At 40.9% G+C, this 20,750-nt stretch overlaps 1 protein-coding gene across 1 annotated transcript in view; it reads left to right on the forward strand.

Moving 5' to 3' along the window:
• The window catches only part of LOC126253326 (DNA polymerase subunit gamma-1, mitochondrial), a 144,733-nt gene that overhangs the window by 98,043 nt on the left and 25,940 nt on the right, over positions 1-20,750 (forward strand). The window contains exon 9 of the mRNA XM_049954590.1: positions 8,233-8,544. Within this exon, the coding sequence (XP_049810547.1) occupies positions 8,233-8,544 (312 nt within the window). The remainder of the gene's footprint in view (positions 1-8,232; positions 8,545-20,750) is intronic.

Consider the following 20,750-nt stretch of genomic DNA (forward strand, 5'->3'; position numbering starts at 1 on the left):
ACTGATTACGTATTTGTTTATATGTTCAGATGTGCTAATAAAACTAACGGGGTTCCATTAAAAAAAAAACATAGGTTTGTGTTAAAAAACATACTTCCGTACATTTTTTTATGGTTTGTATTAACCAATTACACTATGTAACCTCCCCCTCACTTATCGACCTTAATGACAGTGAAAAATTAAACCTAAAGGAAATTTGGGGAAAGCAATCGTCACTGAAGTTAATCTGTCGGTAAAGAGGGAGGAAAGGGTTACATCTAAATGAAAGGAAAAATGCATATGAAACTGGTGGAAATTAATTTTGAAAAGAGGGAAAGTTAATAAAGAAAGTAAATGTGTGGTCGTCATGTTAACAATTAATTGGTGCTAATTAGATATTTGAGATTTGGGGGAAATTACGGTCGCCAGTCCTAAGGACAATTACTATAGTAACTGAAAAAGAAAGGTTATTACACATATAGTTAGCACTAGAAGCATGGCAACTGAAGGTTGACACGTGTAGTGTGAAAACTGAAAGTTTGTCAGAAGTAATAAATTTCACTACACTCTGACTTAATTTAGCAAAAGAATTAATAAAACCGGAAAATCGAAAGTTAATTTAGTGACTAAAGTTAATAGTGAGCTTTCTTTCTGAAGCACATCGAAATTCAGTAAAATACGGTTAGTCTTGGACTACCTCAACAATCATTTCAAAAGCTACTTGAATCTACGCAATTTAGAAATAAGAGATTTAACTTTGAACTTGAATTAAATGATTCTGAACAATTAACAATAGTAAAATTTAGTACGTACCAAGCTGAGCTGTAGTCACAGGTAAGCTAAAATATGGTAACAAAACTCGCACTCATAATTTGTGCTTGTGTAATCTAAATATTGTAGCCAGCTATGAATACTTTAACTGAACTTTGAAATTAAAGCAGTGAAATAGAATAATATTGCTTTAATGCTGGCGTGTGAATTTCAACGACACTCGGGTTCATTCCGGAAAAGGAAGGGATCCTGCTTGGTAATGCAATTGGGACAATGAGCAACAAGGGTTCATGCTACGTTGCTGTAATTTTGTGATTTGAACAGTTTTAAAAGCTGAGGTCTGTCATACAGTTCTAAAACTTTAAGTGCTTCCAGTGTTCCTTGTTGGTTGATTGAAGGTTTGAAGCCGTCGATCGGGGAGCTGGCGACAGTCACTCATTGTCGGTCGTCGCTGTTGCAAAAGCTGGATGTTGGCCTGCCTCCTTCTCGACACCGTCACCAGGCGAAACGGGCTCTTGATGTGCGCCAGCTAATGCTTCCCGTCCGCGACACCGTGTCAGAAACTATCATAGCAAGTCGAGCGCAATTACATGCTGCCAAACCCCGAAAGCGCGGCATATATATATATATATATATATATATATATATATATATATATATATATATATATATATATATATATATATATATATATATATATATATCGATGTATAATTGGTTTGTTTTGTAAATATTATTTGTATTTTACGCTGGGTCTTGCCTAGGGAAAACTATGCTATCGAACGAATACATCGATAGGTCGTATGGAGAACGAAAGTGTTTAGGATCTTTGGTAGTGTTAACTCTGTCGCGTGGAGTGCGGGCAGAGGGAGTCTGGCTGGGGTAGTGCAGTGGAGCAGGTGTGTTGTATGACGCTCCCACGAGTTGCCGCACTTTCGGGGTTTGGCAGCATGTAATTGCGCTCGACTTGCTATGATAGTTTCTGACATGGTGTCGCGGACGGGAAGCATTAGCTGGCGCACCATATATATATCTAAAAACAAAGATGATATGACTTACCGAACGAAAGCGCTGGCAGGTCGATAGACACACAAACAAACACAAACACACACACAAAATTCAAGCTTTCGCAACAAACTGTTGCCTCATCAGGAAAGAGGGAAGGAGAGGGAAAGACAAAAGGATGTGGGTTTTAAGGGAGAGGGTCTTTAAATATGTCTGCTTGTGAGATGTCTGCTTGTGTCTGTATATGTGTGGATGGATATGTGTGTGTGTGCGAGTGTATACCCGTCCTTTTTTCCCCCTAAGGTAAGTCTTTCCGTTCCCGGGATTGGAATGACTCCTTACCCTCTCCCTTAAAACCCACATCCTTCCCTCTTTCCTGATGAGGCAACAGTTTGTTGCGAAAGCTTGAATTTTGTGTGTGTGTTTGTATTTGTTTGTGTGTCTATCGACCTGCCAGCGCTTTCGTTTGGTAAGTCACATCATATCTGTTTTTAGATATATTTTTCCCACGTGGAATGTTTCCCTCTATTATATATATATATAAACAATTACAATATATAAAGACACAGAAATGTCATATCTTGAGGTAACAAAACAAGGAAAAAAATTATAGTACAATAGATGGAAATAGGAGGATATGCATTTCCGGCGTTACAACTAGCCCCTCTCCTCACGTTTGGTCTGTGGAATCGATTCGTCAGTATTTGATGTGGTTTACGAAATATATCCAGCGGTAACGTTAGGTGACTCACCCTGTCTATCCTCACAATAATAGGTGCTGAAACTACACATTGTTCAAAGTTTAATTTATAGAAATTACAATTAAAACTTAACTCATTAAATTAACTGAATACATCAAAAAGTTTGTTCTATTTAACATTTTCTTCTACTACAAGGTTTAAGCTGAATTATTTGTTTAAATGATGAAATTAACAAATATCATTATGCAAACAATACTTCTGACAAAACTGTTAATTACTTTGGAATTAATTAAGGGCTGGCTGTGCTAACATGTTTTCAAATAGAGCCAAGTACATCCTTTAAAAATACAGTTAGTTGTTCCTCCAAATGTTTATAATTAATACAGAATTTATATTTGCTTACACATGAACACTAGAATTTAAATTACGAAACAATTACTGATTTCACCCTATAACAAAAGATACTAACTAGGAATAGTCGAAATAAATTAGAAAATCAATGACATACGTAAAACTAACCACAAAATTAGATCTGGTGGTATATTCTTTTAAAACTGAGGGCCAACCTTTGTCTTTAATGAAAATGGAGATTGTTCTCATGTATGTTAACGGTAATTAGTTAAAATTGAAAAAACGAGAGTAAGGAGGCAGATGTCAAAACAAGAGGGGAAGTAAAAGTATCCCAGTTTGCTTCGTCACATGGGCCCCTCATTGGATTGACCAGATAGATATTGCAAATAGTTAGGCCTAACTGGGCAATTCAATGACCACAAGTGACCCCAGACAGTGGGTTAAAAATCTACACAAAAAAAAATATTACATACGAATTCTTATCAAAAACGACAGTACATGTGGGGGGGGAGAGGGAGGTAGGGGGGGAGAGGGAGGGGGGAGAGGGAGGGGGAGGGGAAATGGGGGGAGAGGGGGAGGGGGGAGAGGGAGGGAGGGAGAGGGGAGAGGGAGGGAGGGGGGAGAGGGAGGGAGGGAGAGGGGTGAGGGAGGGGGGAGAGGGAGGGGGGAGGGAGTGAGTGAGTATCAACATTGGTACTGTAGCATACTTGAATGAGAACACATTTCTAAATTTAGAATTTCATTTCAGCTTCCTTGACTTTTCTCTTCAATTTCATTATCAGAGTGGCACAGGAGGGATTGGATACAGGCTTGAATCCTTTGGTTTCTTATTACCAGAAACACTTTGCCAGGATCTGACTTTGGGAAATTTTCACATCCTTCACACATAACCCTTCCTACGGATGCACAGGCTGCTTGTTAGTCTTCTCTATCAGTTTCTGTTCATTCTCTGATGTAACGAGAATATAGTAATCTCTGTTTTTATGAAGTGCTTTGGATGGAACATTTAAATCAAGGTGGGTCTTTGACATCTTTTGTTAGTTTACTTGGTTTATAATGGCTTTGAGCTTTAACCACAATTGTTCTGTGTTTGTAAAATTTTAACTGAATATTCTGAGTTTATTTGATCTACACCTATAGTTCACCAGCCACATCATAGTGTGTGATGGAGGGTTGTTGGTAACGGTTTGTTAGTTCAACCAAACATACATTCTCTTAACTTTCTTAATGAGTTTATTGCCTTGGGGGATCCTCATATCCATAATACCACCATGATTGCTAATCTGTGTTTCATTGGTGACACTCGTGCAAAGATCGAGTCTGTTTCTGTCACTAGTGGGCCACTGGACTAGTTAGTTATCTGCAAATTTGTTCAGTATTACTTCATAAAACTGTTTGTCCTTACTGCTGATTATGTATCTGTAGTTTCCCCAGGTGTTACAGAACAAGTTAAAGTCATTACCTACTGTTACAATATGCTTGGGAAATTTCCACACTATCAAGTTTCATATGGCTTTGAAAGACTCTATGACTAATGTGTCTCAATTTGGTGGCCTGTAGAAACATTTGATTATTAATCCAAGTCCATACACTCCATTTACTATTGGCAGTATTAGCTCACAGACAGACTCATTTTGGACCTTGCTAGGCCTAATGTTTCTGATTCTTACCATAACCACTGCTGCTGTTCTTGAACAGTCTAATCTCTCTTTCCCATATCAAACAATGGAAAATCAGGGGTTGAGTGTAACAATATTATGACTAGGATTGTTGCTATTCACCATATAGCGTAGACGATGTATAGCTTTGTGTGACAGTCTTTTTGTAGTGCCTATCTGCTACTCAGCATCTTTGTTATATGGTGAGTAGCAACTATCCTGTCCATAATATTGTTACTATTTTTCCTATATACATTTCACATGCTGATAAAAATTTCTCTACTCTCTATTGTGGATTTGAACCAAGTCTCAGTTCTAAATATGGGGTCGGGTTGACTGATATCTAGAAGGCTCTTGACATAGTTGTGAATGCTCCAACAATTCTTCTTCTTCCTAGTGTTTTCCTGTGCTTCCACAAGCTTGGCATGTTATTTCAGATGTGATAATGTTAGTTGTAATGGGTGGCCATATGCCATTCCTGACACCATCATGTCTCCCGGAATGGAATCTGTGTACTCTTATCTGCCTGTGTCTAGTGTACATCATGTTCAGGTGTGAGAATGTTTTCTAAATGTTTGCATAGCATCTATCTGAGGTGAGACATAGGTATGAGCCCAGTATTTACCTGTTCAGATGTGGGAAACCACCTAAATGCGTGCCAGCACATCTGGCCCTCGTGATTAATCCGGCAGGTGGATTCGATTTGCGATCAGCATGCTACCCTGTATCCCCGGAGCAGGTACTTTAATATGCTTGGCTAGCTGGGCAATTAACAACTAATATTTTAAGAGCCTCACTCTCCACATTTGCATCCTGATTTGTTACAGTAGTTGCTTTGTCTGCTGCTGGTTTTTCTACTAGAGGTCTCAGTGTTTCTCTTAATTCTTAAAAATATTCACATTTCATGCACACTCTGCCACGTGCATGCCCATTTCCAATGAATACTGCATGCCAAACCTATCCATGATGACTTTTCAAGTGTAGTGTAGGTTGAGGAATCAACATCAGAGCTCATAGCAGAACTAGTGAAGTCTCTTTAGGCTCTCCACACAATTCCTAACAAGAGGGCCTTCGTAAGTCTTCAGAATGATGCTGCTAAAACCCCATTCTGAGTGAAGCTACCTGTCATCACCATTTCCATCACTCTCTCCAGAGAAACAAGAATGCCCGCATCTCGTGGTCGTGCGGTAGCGTTCTCGCTTCCCATGCCCGGGTTCCCGGGTTCGATTCCCGGCGGGGTCAGGGATTTTCTCTGCCTCGTGATGGCTGGGTGTTGTGTGCTGTCCTTAGGTTAGTTAGGTTTAAGTAGTTCTGAGTTCTAGGGGACTGATGACCATAGATGTTAAGTCCCATAGTGCTCAGAGCCATTTGAGCCAGAAACAAGAATGGTGTCATATTCCAAACAACAGGTATTATTGGTGCCATAATCAGTGATGATCTATAGCTGACTGCAACTTGTGCTCTCAATAGTTCCTGGTATAGTCACTTTCAGATGGAAGATGATTTCTCTTGATGTACAAAGTGACTGCTTGCTGAGATGGTCCTCTTCCATGACAACGTTTCTCTAAGACAGACCCCCATCCACACCTAAAATTTGAACTGCCTACAACTAACAGACCCTTCTTTTGCTTCAATAGGTGCCTGACCTTGACAGAGGGGAGGCAGGATCCCACAGGCTCTGTCTCAATATCAGTGGAAATCAGTGCCTCAAATTTGTTTGTTAGAAGTATTGGGGTAGCCTTTTGGCCAACAGCCACAGACAGCCTTGCCTGAGAAACAGTACCAGATCTGGACACAACCCAGCCACCATCAGGAGACCTCTTTGTGATGGACAATAGTTTGCTCTGCACTGTGGGTTGCCTCATGATGTTACAAAATTTTCAGAATTGTTCCTCACCATGTAGCCTCAATGTGAAGATGTCATCAGGTAATTACTAAAACCACAATCTCAAAACAGCAGCTAGTAGTGGCTTCTGTCGGTTCTCTGTGTAAAGGTTTGCCACCCAGGGTCAAAAGAGGCTTCTCCTTGCCACTTTGCAACTCTTCCAAATATTCATTCCGAAAAACTCATACCTCAGTAATGGAGTTAGGTATTTCTCCAACTAGTGTGCCATTTATGCTAAGAAATTTATAAGTGCTACACTGATAAATAAGATGTTAACATCAAATTAACATATCCAAGTGCTTAAATGAAGTAATACAGCGCTTAAGATTCTGGTTTATTGTCTTGGAAGAGTGAAGTTCATGTCACTTTCCAGCCATCTTGTTTTGCATTTGTTGTTATTTTATAAATTATTTTAGATGAATACTGGAATGGTTCCTCTCAGTAGACATTGCCATCTAGGAGTTAGTATTCTATGTCCAGTTACTTCAGTTTTGATGGAATTCTACACTTTAACCTAACCTTGTGAAACAAAAATAATTATTTGGAAGGGCAGGAAAGATCACTTCCAATATTGAAGGTATTGGTGTTTCAAAGTATACCAGTTTTTCCATTTACTTATTAGTTATGGAATCTGGAGCAATTCATCGCCATAAAAAAGTTTTCACACTTACTAGAGTCATGTGTGGAATATTTCAAAAAATGTTTTGCCATAGTCATTTTAAGCAAGTAAGGATACCAACCACTACCTCACACTGTATCTTTTCTATTATGACTTTCATACCTGACAACCCTTCTTATGATGAAACAAATGAAACATACTAACATAATAATACAAGAAGTAAATGTGACACACACTGTAACCTAAAGAATTTGTCTCTAATACAAAAAGGTGTAAAATGCACAAACACCAAAATCTAACTCACTTCCAAATAATATGAAATCCTCTGTGGTATTAACAAATTATTTGAAAGTGATTTAAATAATTTTTTCTCGTGATGAATCAATATTTTTAACAGACAGAGTTGTTTCCCACATTTTTTGATTCTAGTGTCCTAATTTGTATTTGTTTTTCTGTTTTATTTTTATATGAGTAATGATGTTATTGTAATAAATGTGGAAAATATGGCTAGTATGTTTAGATTTTGCAAGATGTAAAAGTCGCACATTGACCTGACTTGGAAATTTCATAAAAAGATTTTCCGAGTAGCTACCATTATATCATTTATTTAATATATAACTAGTTTCAGGATTTCACCTCTCATTATCAAAAATAACGAAATTCACTTGTTGTGAACCTCAAACATTGTTGCTGCATAAAAACATATAAGAGCATATGAATTATCCATATGATGGTACCTGTCTGTGACGCAATATCTCCACTATACGGTGAGTGGCAACTTTCCTTTTCATAATATTGTTACATATGATGGTGCATGTATACATAAGAGTGTGGTGGTGCATGTATACATCAGAGTGCCAACTGATGAGCAGGGGTACTTGTACTGCCCACTAACCAAGCAATCAAAAAACAGACTGCTTATGAAATGGCACTTGGATGTTTACATGTGTCACCATGTGGATAGTCTACATGCTCTGAGATGGTTATGCATGGCAGTGGCATGTAACATTTCTTCTTAGTGACCTCACAACTGGCGATCTTTGTTGCAATTGCGAATGAGAGGTGAACTCTTGAAACTAGTTATGTCCTAAATAAATGGTACATAGTGATGTCTGTTTGGAGACGTCTAAAATTCCAAGTCAAATGAGCTGTATTACCTTATCCTAAATTCTTTATCATGATAAATAAGATTGTACACTGATTTGACAGTTGAAGGACAGATGTCATGTACATTGGTTTAAGAGCACTCCTTACACTGTTCAGGTGATAGTATGTGGAACACTTACTCGGCGTGCAGTGGAGCCAACATGGATGACTGCGTCAAATGCAAGGAGCGATCGTGTGGGCTCAGAACTGAGAGCAATGGTACGAGCTCCGCCAGGCTACTGCATCGTTGGTGCAGATGTGGATTCTCAGGAGTTGTGGATAGCCGCGCTGCTGGGAGACGCTGCTCAGACACGAATACATGGTGGAACACCACTTGGCTGGATGACATTAGCCGGGAAAAAGAAAGATGGCACAGATATGCACAGTGTCACAGCCAAGGCAGCTGGCATAACACGTGATCAGGCCAAGGTATGTGGAGGCCACAATTGTTCCCTTGTTTAACTGTTTGTGTTTGTGACATGTAATTTTACATGCATGAGCAGTGTGAAAATATGTACATACATAATAATGTTATGAGAAGGAAAGTTGCTTCTCACCATATAGCGGAGATGCTGAGTCACAGATAGGTACAACAAAAAGATTTTCACACTTAAGGCTTTTGCCAATGGCCTTTGTCAACACACACACACACGCACACGCACACGCACGCACGCACGCACGCACGCACAGACACAACTCACACACATGACTGCAGTCTCAGGCAACTGAAACCACACTGCAAGCAGCAGCACTAGTGCATGATGGGAGTGGTGACTGGGTGGGGGTAAGGAGGAGGCTGGGGCGGGCAGGGGAATGGGTAGTATGGTGGGGATGGCAGACAGTGAAGTGTTGTAGGTTAGGTGGAGGGCTGGGGAGAGTTGGGGGGGGGGGGGGTTGTGGAAAAGGAGAAGGGGAAAAAGAGACTGGGTGTGGTGGTGAGATACTAGCTGTGTAGTTCTGGAATGGGAACAGGGAAGGGACTGGATGGGCGAGGACAGGAGGGTTATGGGAACGTAGGATGTACTGCAGGGAAAGTTCCCACCTGCGTATTTCAGATTGGAATGTATACCGCAGAGACAGGCTGGACAGTGAAGGGGGAGGCATGTTTATAGCGATGAGAAGTGCAATAGTATCGAAGGAAATTGACGGAGATCCGAAATGTGAAATAATTTGGGTGAAGGTCACGGTTAAAGCAGGCTCAGACATGGTAATTGGATGTCTCTATAGGCCCCCTGGCTCAGCAGCTGTTGTGGCTGAGCACCTGATGGATAATTTGGAAAATATTTCGAGTAGATTTCCCCACCACGTTATAGTTCTGGGTGGAGATTTTAATTTGCCGGATATAGACTGGGAGACTCAAACGTTCATAATGGGTGGCAGGGACAAAGAATCCAGTGAAATTTTTTTAAGTGCTTTATCTGAAAACTACTTTGAGCAGTTAAACAGAGAACCGACTCGTGGCGATAACATATTAGACCTTCTGGTGACAAACAGACCCGAACTATTTGAAACAGTTAACGCAGAACAGGGAATCAGCGATCGTAAAGCGGTTACTGCATCGATGATTTCAGCCGTAAATAGAAATATTAAAAAAGGTAGGAAGATTTTTCTGTTTAGCAAAAGTGACAAAAAGCAGATTACAGAGTACCTGATGGCTCAACACAAAAGTTTTGTCTCAAGTATAGATAGTGTTGATGATCAGTGGACAAAGTTCAAAACCGTCGTACAATATGCATTAGATGAGTATGTGTCAAGCAAGATCGTAAGAGATGGAAAAGAGCCACCGTGGTACAACAACCGAGTTAGAAAACTGCTGCGGAAGCAAAGGGAACTTCACAGCAAACATAAACATAGCCAAAGCCTTGCAGACAAACGAAAATTACGCGAAGCGAAATTTAGTGTGAGGAGGGCTTTGCGAGAGGCGTTCAGTGAATTCGAAAGTAAAGTTCTATGTACTGACTTGGCAGAAAATCCTAAGAAATTTTGGTCTTATGTCAAAGCGGTAGGTGGATCAAAACAAAATGTCCAGACACTCTGTGACCAAAATGGTACTGAAACAGAGGATGACAGACTAAAGGCCGAAATACTAAATGTTTTTTTCCAAAGCTGTTTCACAGAGGAAGACTGCACTGTAGCTCCTTCTCTAGATTGTTGCACAGATGTCAAAATGGTAGATATCGAAATAGACGACTGAGGGATAGAGAAACAATTAAAATCGCTCAAAAGAGGAAAGGCCGCTGGACCTGATGGGATACCAGTTCGATTTTACACAGAATATGCGAAGGAACTCGCCCCCTTCTTGCAGCGGTGTAGCATAGGTCTCTAGAAGAGCGTAGCGTTCCAAAGGATTGGAAAAGGGCACAGGTCATCCCCGTTTTCAAGAAGGGACATCGAACAGATGTGCAGAACTATAGACCTATATCTCTAACGTCTATCAGTTGTAGAATTTTGGAACACGTATTATGCTCGAGTACAATGACTTTTCTGGAGACTAGAAATCTACTCTGTAGGAATCAGCATGGGTTTCGAAAAAGATGGTCGTGTGAAACCCAGCTTGCGCTATTCGTCCACGAGACTCAGAGGGCGATAGACACGGGTTCCCAGGTAGATGCCGTGTTTCTTGACTTCCGCAAGGCGTTCGATACAGCTCCCCACAGTCGTTCAATGAACAAAGTAAGAGCATATGGACTGTCAGACCAATTGTGTGATTGGATTGAAGAGTTCCTAGATAACAGAACGCAGCATGTCGTTCTCAATGGATTTCAGGTGTGCCGCAGGGGAGTGTTAGAGGACCGTTGCCATTCAAAATATACATAAATGACCTTGTGGATGACATCGGAAGTTCACAGAGGCTTTTTGCAGATGATGCTGTGGTGTATCGAGAGGTTGTAACAATGGAAAATTGTACTGAAATGCAGGAGGATCTGCAGCGAATTGACGCATGGTGCGGGGAATGGCAATTGAATCTCAATGTAGACAAGTGTAATGTGCTGCGAATACATAGAAAGATACATCCTTTATCATTTAGCTACAATATAGCAGGTCAGCAACTTGGAAGCAGTTAATTCCATAAATTATCTGGGAGTATGCATTAGGAGTGATTTAAAATGGAATGATCATATAAAGTTGATTGTTGGTAAAGCAGATGCCAGACTGAGATTCATTGGAAGAATCTTGAGGAAATGCAATCCGAAAACAAAGGAAGTAGGTTACAGTACGCTTGTTTGCCCACTGCTTGATACTGCTCAGCAGTGTGGGATCCGTACCAGATAGGGTTGATAGAAGAGATAGAGAAGATCCAACAGAGAGCAGCGCGCTTTGTTGCAGGATCATTTAGTAATCGCAAAAGCGTTGCGGAGATGATAGATAAACTCCAGTGGAAGACTCTGCAGGAGAGACACTCAGTAGCTCGGTACGGGCTTTTGTTAAAGTTTCGAGAACATACCTTCACCGAAGAGTCAAGCAGGATATTGCTCCCTCCTACGTATATCTTGCAAAGAGACCGTGAGGATAAAATCAGAGAGATTAGAGCCCACACAGAAGCATACCGACAATCCTTCTGTCCACGAACAATACAAGACTGGAATAGAAGGGAGAACCGATAGAGGTACTCAAGGTACCCTCCGCCACACACCGTCAGGTGGTTTGCGGAGTATGGATGTAGATGTAGATGTAGAAAGCTGGTGTTGGTGGGAAGAATCCATGTGGCACAGGGTTTGAGGCAGTCATTTAAATGAAGGATAATCACATTTGGTAGTGTGTTCAGCAACAGGTAGTCCACTTGTTTCTTGGCCATAGTTTCTTGGTGGCCATACATGCGGACAGATGGCTTGTTGGTGGTCATGCCTACATAGAATGCAGCACAGTGGTTGCAGCTTAGCTTGGACCTCATGACTGGTTTCATAGGTAGCCCTGCCTTTGGTGGGATAGGTGATGTTAGTGACCGGATTGGAGTAGGAGGTGGTGGTGGTGGTGGTGGGAGGATGTATGGGGCAGGTCTTGCATCTAGGTCTATTACAGGGGTATGAACCATGAGGTAAGGGATTGGGAGCAGAGGTTGTGTAAGGATGGACGAGTATATTGTGTAGGTTCGGTGCATGGCGGAATTCCACTGTGGGAGGGGTGGGAAGGATGGTGGGCAGGACATTTCTCATTTCAGGGCAAGACAAGAGGTAATCAAAACCCTGGTGGAGAATGTAATTCAGTTGCTCCAGTCCTGGGTGGTACTGGGTTACAACGGGAATGCTCCTCTGTGGTCAGATAGTGGGACCTTGGGAGGTGGTGGGAGACTGGAAAGATAAGGCACGGGCTGTTTGATTTTGTATGAGGTTGGGAGGATGATTACGGTCAGTATAGGCTACGGTGTATATTTCAAGAGGAACTGCTCATCACTGCAGATGTGACGGCCACGGGTGGCTAGGCTGTATGGAAGGGACTTCTGGGTATGGAATGGGTGGCAGCTGTCGAAATGGAGGTATCGCTGATGGTTAGTAGGTTTGATATGCTGAACATGCTGCCAAACATGATACCCTTCATTTCAATGACTGCTTCTCAGCCTGTGCCATGTGGATCCTTCCCACCAACAACAGCTTTTCTGAAATGCGCAGGTGGGAACTTTCCCTGCAATATATACTACGTTCCCATAACCCTACTGGCCTCAACCTTCGTTAGTTGCTGTGCTCACCCATCCAGCCCCTTCCTTGCTCCCATTCCAGCACTACACAGTTGTCATTCAACCACTACTCCCCCCCCCCCCCTCTTCTTCTTCTTCTTCTTTTTCCAACTACTCCCCCCCCCCCTCCCTTCTCACCACCTCCCCTGCCCAACAACTGGATATCTGCCCCTGCTCAGGCGTATTAGGGATTTGATATAGGTACTTCGTGAATTATATTCTGTCATATTATAAAAATCACCACTTGTGCCAAAATAGTCTCGTTTATTTGGTGTAAGTGACAACCGCTGCAATATTAGAAAGGCTCATTGCATTTTATCTAGCAGACAGTGACAAAATAGATTTAATCGTATTGAGAAACAACTCCAGTCTTTGGTACTATTTGCATTAACAGCTTTTTCAGTATTAGACAATGACATTTCAATTTTTCATGTAGCAAAATGTTGGAACTTTGATGAGTTAATAGAGTTCTTTGCAGAAAGTAAAGCACACCATGTAAAGCTGTAGCAAGATTAGAGAGAAAAAATTGCTAGGACCTAAGGATTGAAGAAATGTGTACTGTCTTGCTTGTCACTTATCTTTACTGGTTTTATGTGTCCTATATTTAATTTTATGTCATACAAAACAGCTAGTTATTAGCTAATAGTCAATAAAGAGTGCAAATTTTCTGAAGAGTTGTTCTCCCAGTTACAAATAATCCCATACAGCATTTATTGCAAGTTTTTTAAAGAGGGGTGGGATGTCAAACCAGCTGACTGGGAGCAGGAGAGGCACCACAGGACATTTTAATTTCCACTGTACTGAATTTAGTTTGATGACATCCATTACAAAATATACATGTTTGAATTCCACAGAGCGAAATGCAGTGACGTGCGGTAGAAGAATGCTGTGTGAAGAGGCGTGGCATTGCACTTTGGCACACTTAAAACCAAATAACATTTCCTCAAACACATATGCTTTATGTATCGGGTTCTAAAAGATGTGTGCTACAAAATGAACATATTTTTGAAAAGTCCTATCACAAACACTTGCATGAGGGAACCACTGTCTTGTATTGCCCCAGTTCGCAAATATCGTAAATCCAGGGCTGATGTGCATAGTAATCTGAGTTGTGGGGAGGTGGGTACTCTCCACATGACCGATGATTACATTTAGTGATTTTTCTGTTTCCTCTTCGTTTACTGCTCTCACATCAAATAAAAGCAGAACGGATTTCTGTGGACGGGAGCTATCAAACGAATTAAAATACATTTATATAATCATGGAAGGCCAAAATGTGTTACTAGCATTAATCACCTTGCAGGACAATGTCTCTTTATTATTATCATTATTATTATTGTTGTTGTTGTCGGTTTGCTACAGAAACTTGGCTTTTATTAATATTTTCCACTAAAGCAGTCAATTTATTTGAAACAAAGTGTTTAGTTCCACACTATTGGCTAGTTTCAACAGTCCACTACATTTCAAGAGCATGTTTTCATTGTCTAGCATGTATGGCGTTATGCCGTAATAAAGGTACTGCTATAATAAAAGTACTGGTACTCCAAGAAAATTTACATCCCAAAAACCACACTGAAATGTTTAATATCAGGTCAAGGCCTACTTCATTGAGAATCTGGACATACGAATGTGCACGTTAAGCTGAATTATGCATTTTAGTATAGTTCATGAAATTCTGATGCTCTTGGAGTATCCTCTGATACCTTGTTTCTTTTATGGTATAATATAAGATCTTTTAATGCTTTACATGTATGAACATACTGGCTTCCTACATCACCGTTGCCCCGCAAGCACAGTGATGCCTGTTGTCTAGCGCTCTCAGGCAACTGCTGGAACAAACCTGTTTCTAACAGGTTGCAGAAGAATATTGCAAACGGTGGTTTGAGAAGAATTATTTTCAAAGTAAATTTCCTTTTTTACAAGATGAACTATGTACGAGAATGTATAATGAATTTCTTAAATCACAGAGGGTTTGACTCTCATTTAAAAATCAAGTCTTTGATGACGAGCTATTTAGAAGAATTTCTAGCCCAGAAGGTCAGACGTTTCTGTGGTTATTAAAAATTTTACTGGCACATTTGTGTGCTGTATCTTAAAGTGTAACATGCACAAAAAAGATCAACATTATATGTGAAAGCTTAGCTTCTCCTGCAGCTTATTAATCTTAGAGACCAATATTATATGTGATAGCTTTTCTTTTCTTGTGGTAACACTGTGTATATTAATTTAAACCATTAACTTTTCCTATTTGTGTGTTCACACTGCTTAACAGTGATGTTGCTATTGACTGACTACGTCCTGTGTCCTATGCTCTGAATATCTGCTGTCATCAGCTGGCAAGATCACGTGATATGAGCTATGACTGGCTTACAAAAGCGCATCGCAATCTTATCTTTTGTACTTTGGTAATCATTGTTGTCACAACCGCATCATGGTCACTGATACCAGTTTTGATGTGCACGACCTCAAAAAGGTCAGCCGTATTTATTGCCATTAGATCCAATATATTACCATCGTGAGTGGGGTTCCAAACTATCTGTTCTAGGTACTTTTCAGAGAAGGCATTAAGTAAAGTTTCACAGGATGTCTTATCACATGCACCACTAACAAAACTGTAATTTTTCCCTATTAACTGTTGAATGATTAAAGTCCCACTGATGATTACAGTGTGACTGGGGAACTTACATACAAGTGAACTGAGATTTTCTCTGAAGTTTTCAGTTACATCAGGAGAGGAGTCTGGTGGGTAATAGAAAGATCTGCAGCTTTAATTTCTATCTCGGTGTATTGGAGTTTTTTGTCTACTGTGACAAATACACCACCTCTGTTTCCCATTAGCCTACGTTTTCGATATACACTTAAATTTTCCCCAAAAATCTCACTGCTATCAATTTCAGGTTTTAACCAGCATTCTGTACCTAGTATTATGTGAGCTTCATTGCTTTTCAGGAGCACTGAACTCTGGCACTTTGTTGCAAATGTTTTGGCAGTTTACTACTAGGATTTTAGTAGTCTCACCTGTGGGAGGCATTTGCTTCAATCTTACACTGATGCTGGTGGGTTTCCTACACTATCGTTATCTGGGTTGGATAGAGAGTTATGTAATCTAAATGACCCTTGTGCTGTTGTGTGCACCTCATAAACAGTCAGCCACCTAAGTAGCAGCAGAATTGCAGCAAAGGACAACAGACCTTTAGCATCTAGAGTATCACTGTGGGACAATACCTAAAATGAAAAGGGTTTTGATTTTGCAGAAGAGAGCCATGAAGAATTGTAGCAAAGGACAAATACTACAATCCTTCATGGTTCTCTTATGCAAAACAAAATACCTTTTCACATACACACTGTCCAACCAACAATTTCGAATTGCTATCTTTCACTGAATCTTAAACTGAGCTAGCGGGATGCACTTCACCTGTTTTGGGGAAACTATTTTGTCCAGTGTCAAGAGGAGGCAAATACAAAAGAGTAAGGGTCTATTAATCGTCGGCAGTTCAAACATACTGTGAATGGTGGTACCCATTAGGGAAATGGCAGCAAGGGGCAGGAAAGTACACCAGGTGCGCTCAATGTGTATGCCTGGAGGCATCATTCAACATGTTGAAGAGGCTATTCCAGCAGTCATTGAGGGAAAAGGGTGCAACCAACTGCATACCGAGAAGCATATTGGAACAAACAATGCTTGTCATCTGGGCTCGGAAGTCATACATGTGTCATTCCAGCAACTGGGAGAGAAGGTTGAGAAGACTGGCCTGTGCACGGAGTTTCAGTGAAGCTCACAATTTGCAACATTGTCCCCTTGATTCTGAGTTGAGTGGAAGGACTGAACCAGAAACTTGGAAGGTTCTGTGACAAGGTAGGCTGCGACTTCCTGGACTTGCGCCATAGGGTTGAGAACTGTAGGGTCCCTCCCTCTAAATGGGTCAGATGTACACTACACATGGCTCTCTTCTGCAAAACAAAAACCGTTTACATTTTAGGTTCTGTCCCACAGTGCTATTCTAGATGACAAATCTGGATGTACGAAGCTAAGATACACAAACCATAGAGTTTCAGTAGCTTGGTTTTTTACTAATCATCATAATATGTATAGATTGTCTGTTGTTGCGTACATGATCAACTTTATGTCTCTGTGTAAGCCTTTCACATATGTTTATATTCAAAACTCAAAAATAATGCATGGAAAGTTGTTGTTGAGAATTACCAAATTCCTAGGTAGAAGCGCTGAATCATTGATAGGAGCATCCAAAATACTTGCAGTCCCTCCTTGGGTGGTGGTCCGCCACACACCCAACCTCCATCCCTATGCCACTCCCACCCCCAATCCCTTGTCACAGGGATCATGCCCCTGTGGAAGACCCAAATGCAAGACCTGTCAAATCCACCCACCCAGCACTACCTACTCCAGATCTGTCATTGGCTTACCCTACCCCATCAGAGGCTGGGCTACCTGTGAAAGCAGACATGTTACACACCAGCTCTGCTGCAAACACTGCACAGTGTTTTACATTAGTATGACAATCAACCAACCGTCAACTAGAATGAATGACCACCACCAAACTGTTGCCAAAAATGAGGTGGACCACCTCGTGATGCAACGTGCAGCACAACACACAATGCAAGATTTCAGTGGGTGCTTCACAGCCTTTGCCATGTGGATCCTTCCCACCACCACCAGCGTTGCTGAGTTGCACAGATGGGATCTATCCTTACAGCATACCTTTCACTCCTGTAATCTTCCTGGAATAAACTTAAGCTAACTCACTGCTCCCCAACCCCCACCCAATAGTGTGTGTGTGTGTGTGTTTGTGTGTGTGTGTGTGTGTGTGTGTGTGTCTACACACACCATCCCCTGCCTCAGTACTCTCGTCCCATTTGTCTCTCCACATCAGCTAGTTGTGTGTGTTATCTCATGCTCTAGTCCATGATATCGCATGCCACTGTCTGCCACTTACCCCCTCTATCTGCACCCCTATCTAGCCCACGGACAGCTCTCCACTCTCCCACTAGGTGCTCTCCCCCTCCCTAGCCCACTCCCTCCTTCCTGCCCCTCTCCATCCCCCACCCCAACACAACCCAACCCAACCCCCAACCATGATCTAAGATCATTCCTGCTGCTCAGTATTTGTCATTAATCCTTTTAAGTGCACAATGAGAAAGCTGTGTTACTGTAACAAGTATGTTACATTAACCAAAATTCATGTAGCAAGTGTGGGTTCAGATATAGCTCGGCATGCATTCCACCACAGGCAATTAGGCACATTCCATAGTACAGACGTAGGTCTTGCACAGTTTACTGAATATTTCTGGCAGATTAAAACTGTCAAATGGGCCATGAAGCTGGAACCTTGCCTTTCAGAGGCAATCCTCTCACTGACTGAACTATCCATGCGCAACTCACAGTCCCCCCTCACAGCTTTACTTCTGCAAGTACAGCATCTGTTACCTTCCAAACTTCACAGAAGCTCTCCTGCATCCTTTGTGAGACTAGCACTCTGGATTCAATTTCTGACATGGGATGCTATTTTAATCTGCCAGGAAGTTTCAAAATGTTTAAATGTGAGTGAATTCCTAAGGGACCAAACTGCTAAGATTTACACACTACTTAAACTAACTTATGCTAAGAAAAACACATACAGCCATGCCTGAGGGAGGACTCAAACCTCCGGTGGGAGGGGCCGTGCACTCTGTGACTTGGCATCTCAAACCGCTAAGCCACTCTGTGCGGCAGGAAGTTTCAAAATGAGTGCACACATTGCTGCAGAGTGAAACATTCTGTGGAGACAGTTGTCTGAGTTTCTTCAGTTCACTGTTGTCAATTATTCCTTCATCCAAACCAATGTACTAACATCCCAAGACCTCATAAGTAAGAGGACATCTAGCAACATTATCCATGAAATACTAGTCTGTCGGACCCAAGAGGTTTGTCAGACATGTCATCAGTGATAAGCATCAGTAGGCCAAGAACCACAGCAGTTTCAACCTGTAAATGACTGTAACTAGACATCAAGGACAGATCATCTATTCAGTCAGTATGCATGCTGACAATCTAATTTAATGTTATAATGTTATAGATAGTATCGCTAGCACACTTCAGTCAGGCTGTTTCCTTCCACAGAAGGCAACACAGTCTATTTGTAAGATTGCAGACATTTACTCTTCGCTGTCTGTATTTACAATTGCCGATAACACAATGTATATTTATTCACTTAATGGCAGCTTACTCAAGACATTACGATGTGGGTCTAGAGTGAGATAGACGTTGGGGACATGAAAATGATAGTGTGTAGTGGAACACACTTGTTTCTTGTAACTAGTTTGGAAGCGCTATTAGCAATCTCTTAGCTGCATGCGCTCTCCCAAACCTCTCGCCAAATATACACTGCCCCATTAAGTTTGTATCAACTAAGAGAACTAAGATGGTGAATTACTTATCTTCTGTCATTGACAAATAATGCAGTCTCAGTTCTGTTGTGTAAGCATCCTGTGCATAAGAGATACTGAACAGTTATTAGCAATACAGAGTAATTACACAGTACTTTAAGAATTTTTGTTTAGCAGTTAAAATGAAATTAAATAACACTAATAAATGTAATAATTTTTGACAAAATATTTAGTGTGTGCTAGTTGTCTCGTTCACGATCAGATGTTCACAGCACTGCTTGGTTGTGTTCTTATGGGGCACTCTTCTGCAATGTGTTATAGTGGCTACTGTAGTGGGCCCCTTGATGGGTGTAAAATTACCGGTATGTGGGAACCATCCTGTCCTGCCAGAAATATTAATAATTTCTGGGTACCTGAATGTTGGAGGTAAATGAACAGTAGTGAAAAGTAGAATGTTCAGAATAGATTACACAAAGAAAATGTGGGTAGCAGAGAATCATATACAGTGTGTTTGTTTATAAATAACTTTCCTGCTACCAGTCCAAATTTTCTTCTACATATATTTTACCCAAAATGTTCCAGGAAATGATTCCCATTTTCAAGTGTGTGTTCCTCTTTGTACTATCCATTTTTTATTTAAAACTATGGAAAAAGAAAAATTATGAAAAATGACGTAGTATACAGGCAAACACACTTGAAAGTGAGTAATTTCCCAAAACCGTCATGTCAAATATAAATTAAAAAATGTGCCTAGTAGCAGGAAAGTTATTTATAAAGAAACTTATTATTTTCACAGTTGCAGGCTTTCACAAACCATATCTAACGGATAAAATCAGAGAACCATATACGCTAAGACAAAGAAATGCATTATTAATTTGTATTTTCCTTTAAATAAGCCAATTAAGCATTTGTTGAGTACATCACAGAATCATTTGGCCTTGGTGAGGGATATTGTGTTCATTATTCCATACAAGCCCATAATTACATTTGCATTAATACCTTGCAAATATTAATCAAGTAGCTTAAAGAAGAGTAGTTTGGTCTCCAGTGAAAAGTGAAAGTTCCTACACGGTCGTTCTGTGGCCTGTTGGCTCAGAATGGGGCACATCGCATTTTCTGCAACTAGGCCCTCATAAATGTGTTAGACAGTGGGTCACAGCAACTCAATGCAGTGACTGCTCACCAATCCTCCTAGCAAGCCCACCAGTGAACGATACAACATAAGGTCTGTGGTATGTGGTACACTTCCTTTGACTGCAGCCCATTTTAATCGTTCGAGTCTCCGATCTTTTGCACCTTCTGAGATTGCAGTTTTCATCAGTTTTGGGTCATTGGTCAAAAGTTGTGTGTTATTCATCCAGTGGTGCAAGCTGTTAGTCCTGGTTCAAATTTCTTTCTTCTCTCAGTTCACCAGCAATGCTTTTCAACTCTGCACAGTGTGTTAGATTTCATCCTGTCATCAAAAGTAAGGTGGCATCATGTACCTTTATGTTATGGTAACATGGACTACATCAAGGTCTGGGCTTTAATTGCAGCCCACAGATCTGTTGTCCTAATATCTGTGCTGAGACTGTTAACA

The sequence above is a fragment of the Schistocerca nitens genome, chromosome 4, assembly GCF_023898315.1.
Source record: "Schistocerca nitens isolate TAMUIC-IGC-003100 chromosome 4, iqSchNite1.1, whole genome shotgun sequence".
Classification (NCBI taxonomy): domain Eukaryota; kingdom Metazoa; phylum Arthropoda; class Insecta; order Orthoptera; family Acrididae; genus Schistocerca; species Schistocerca nitens.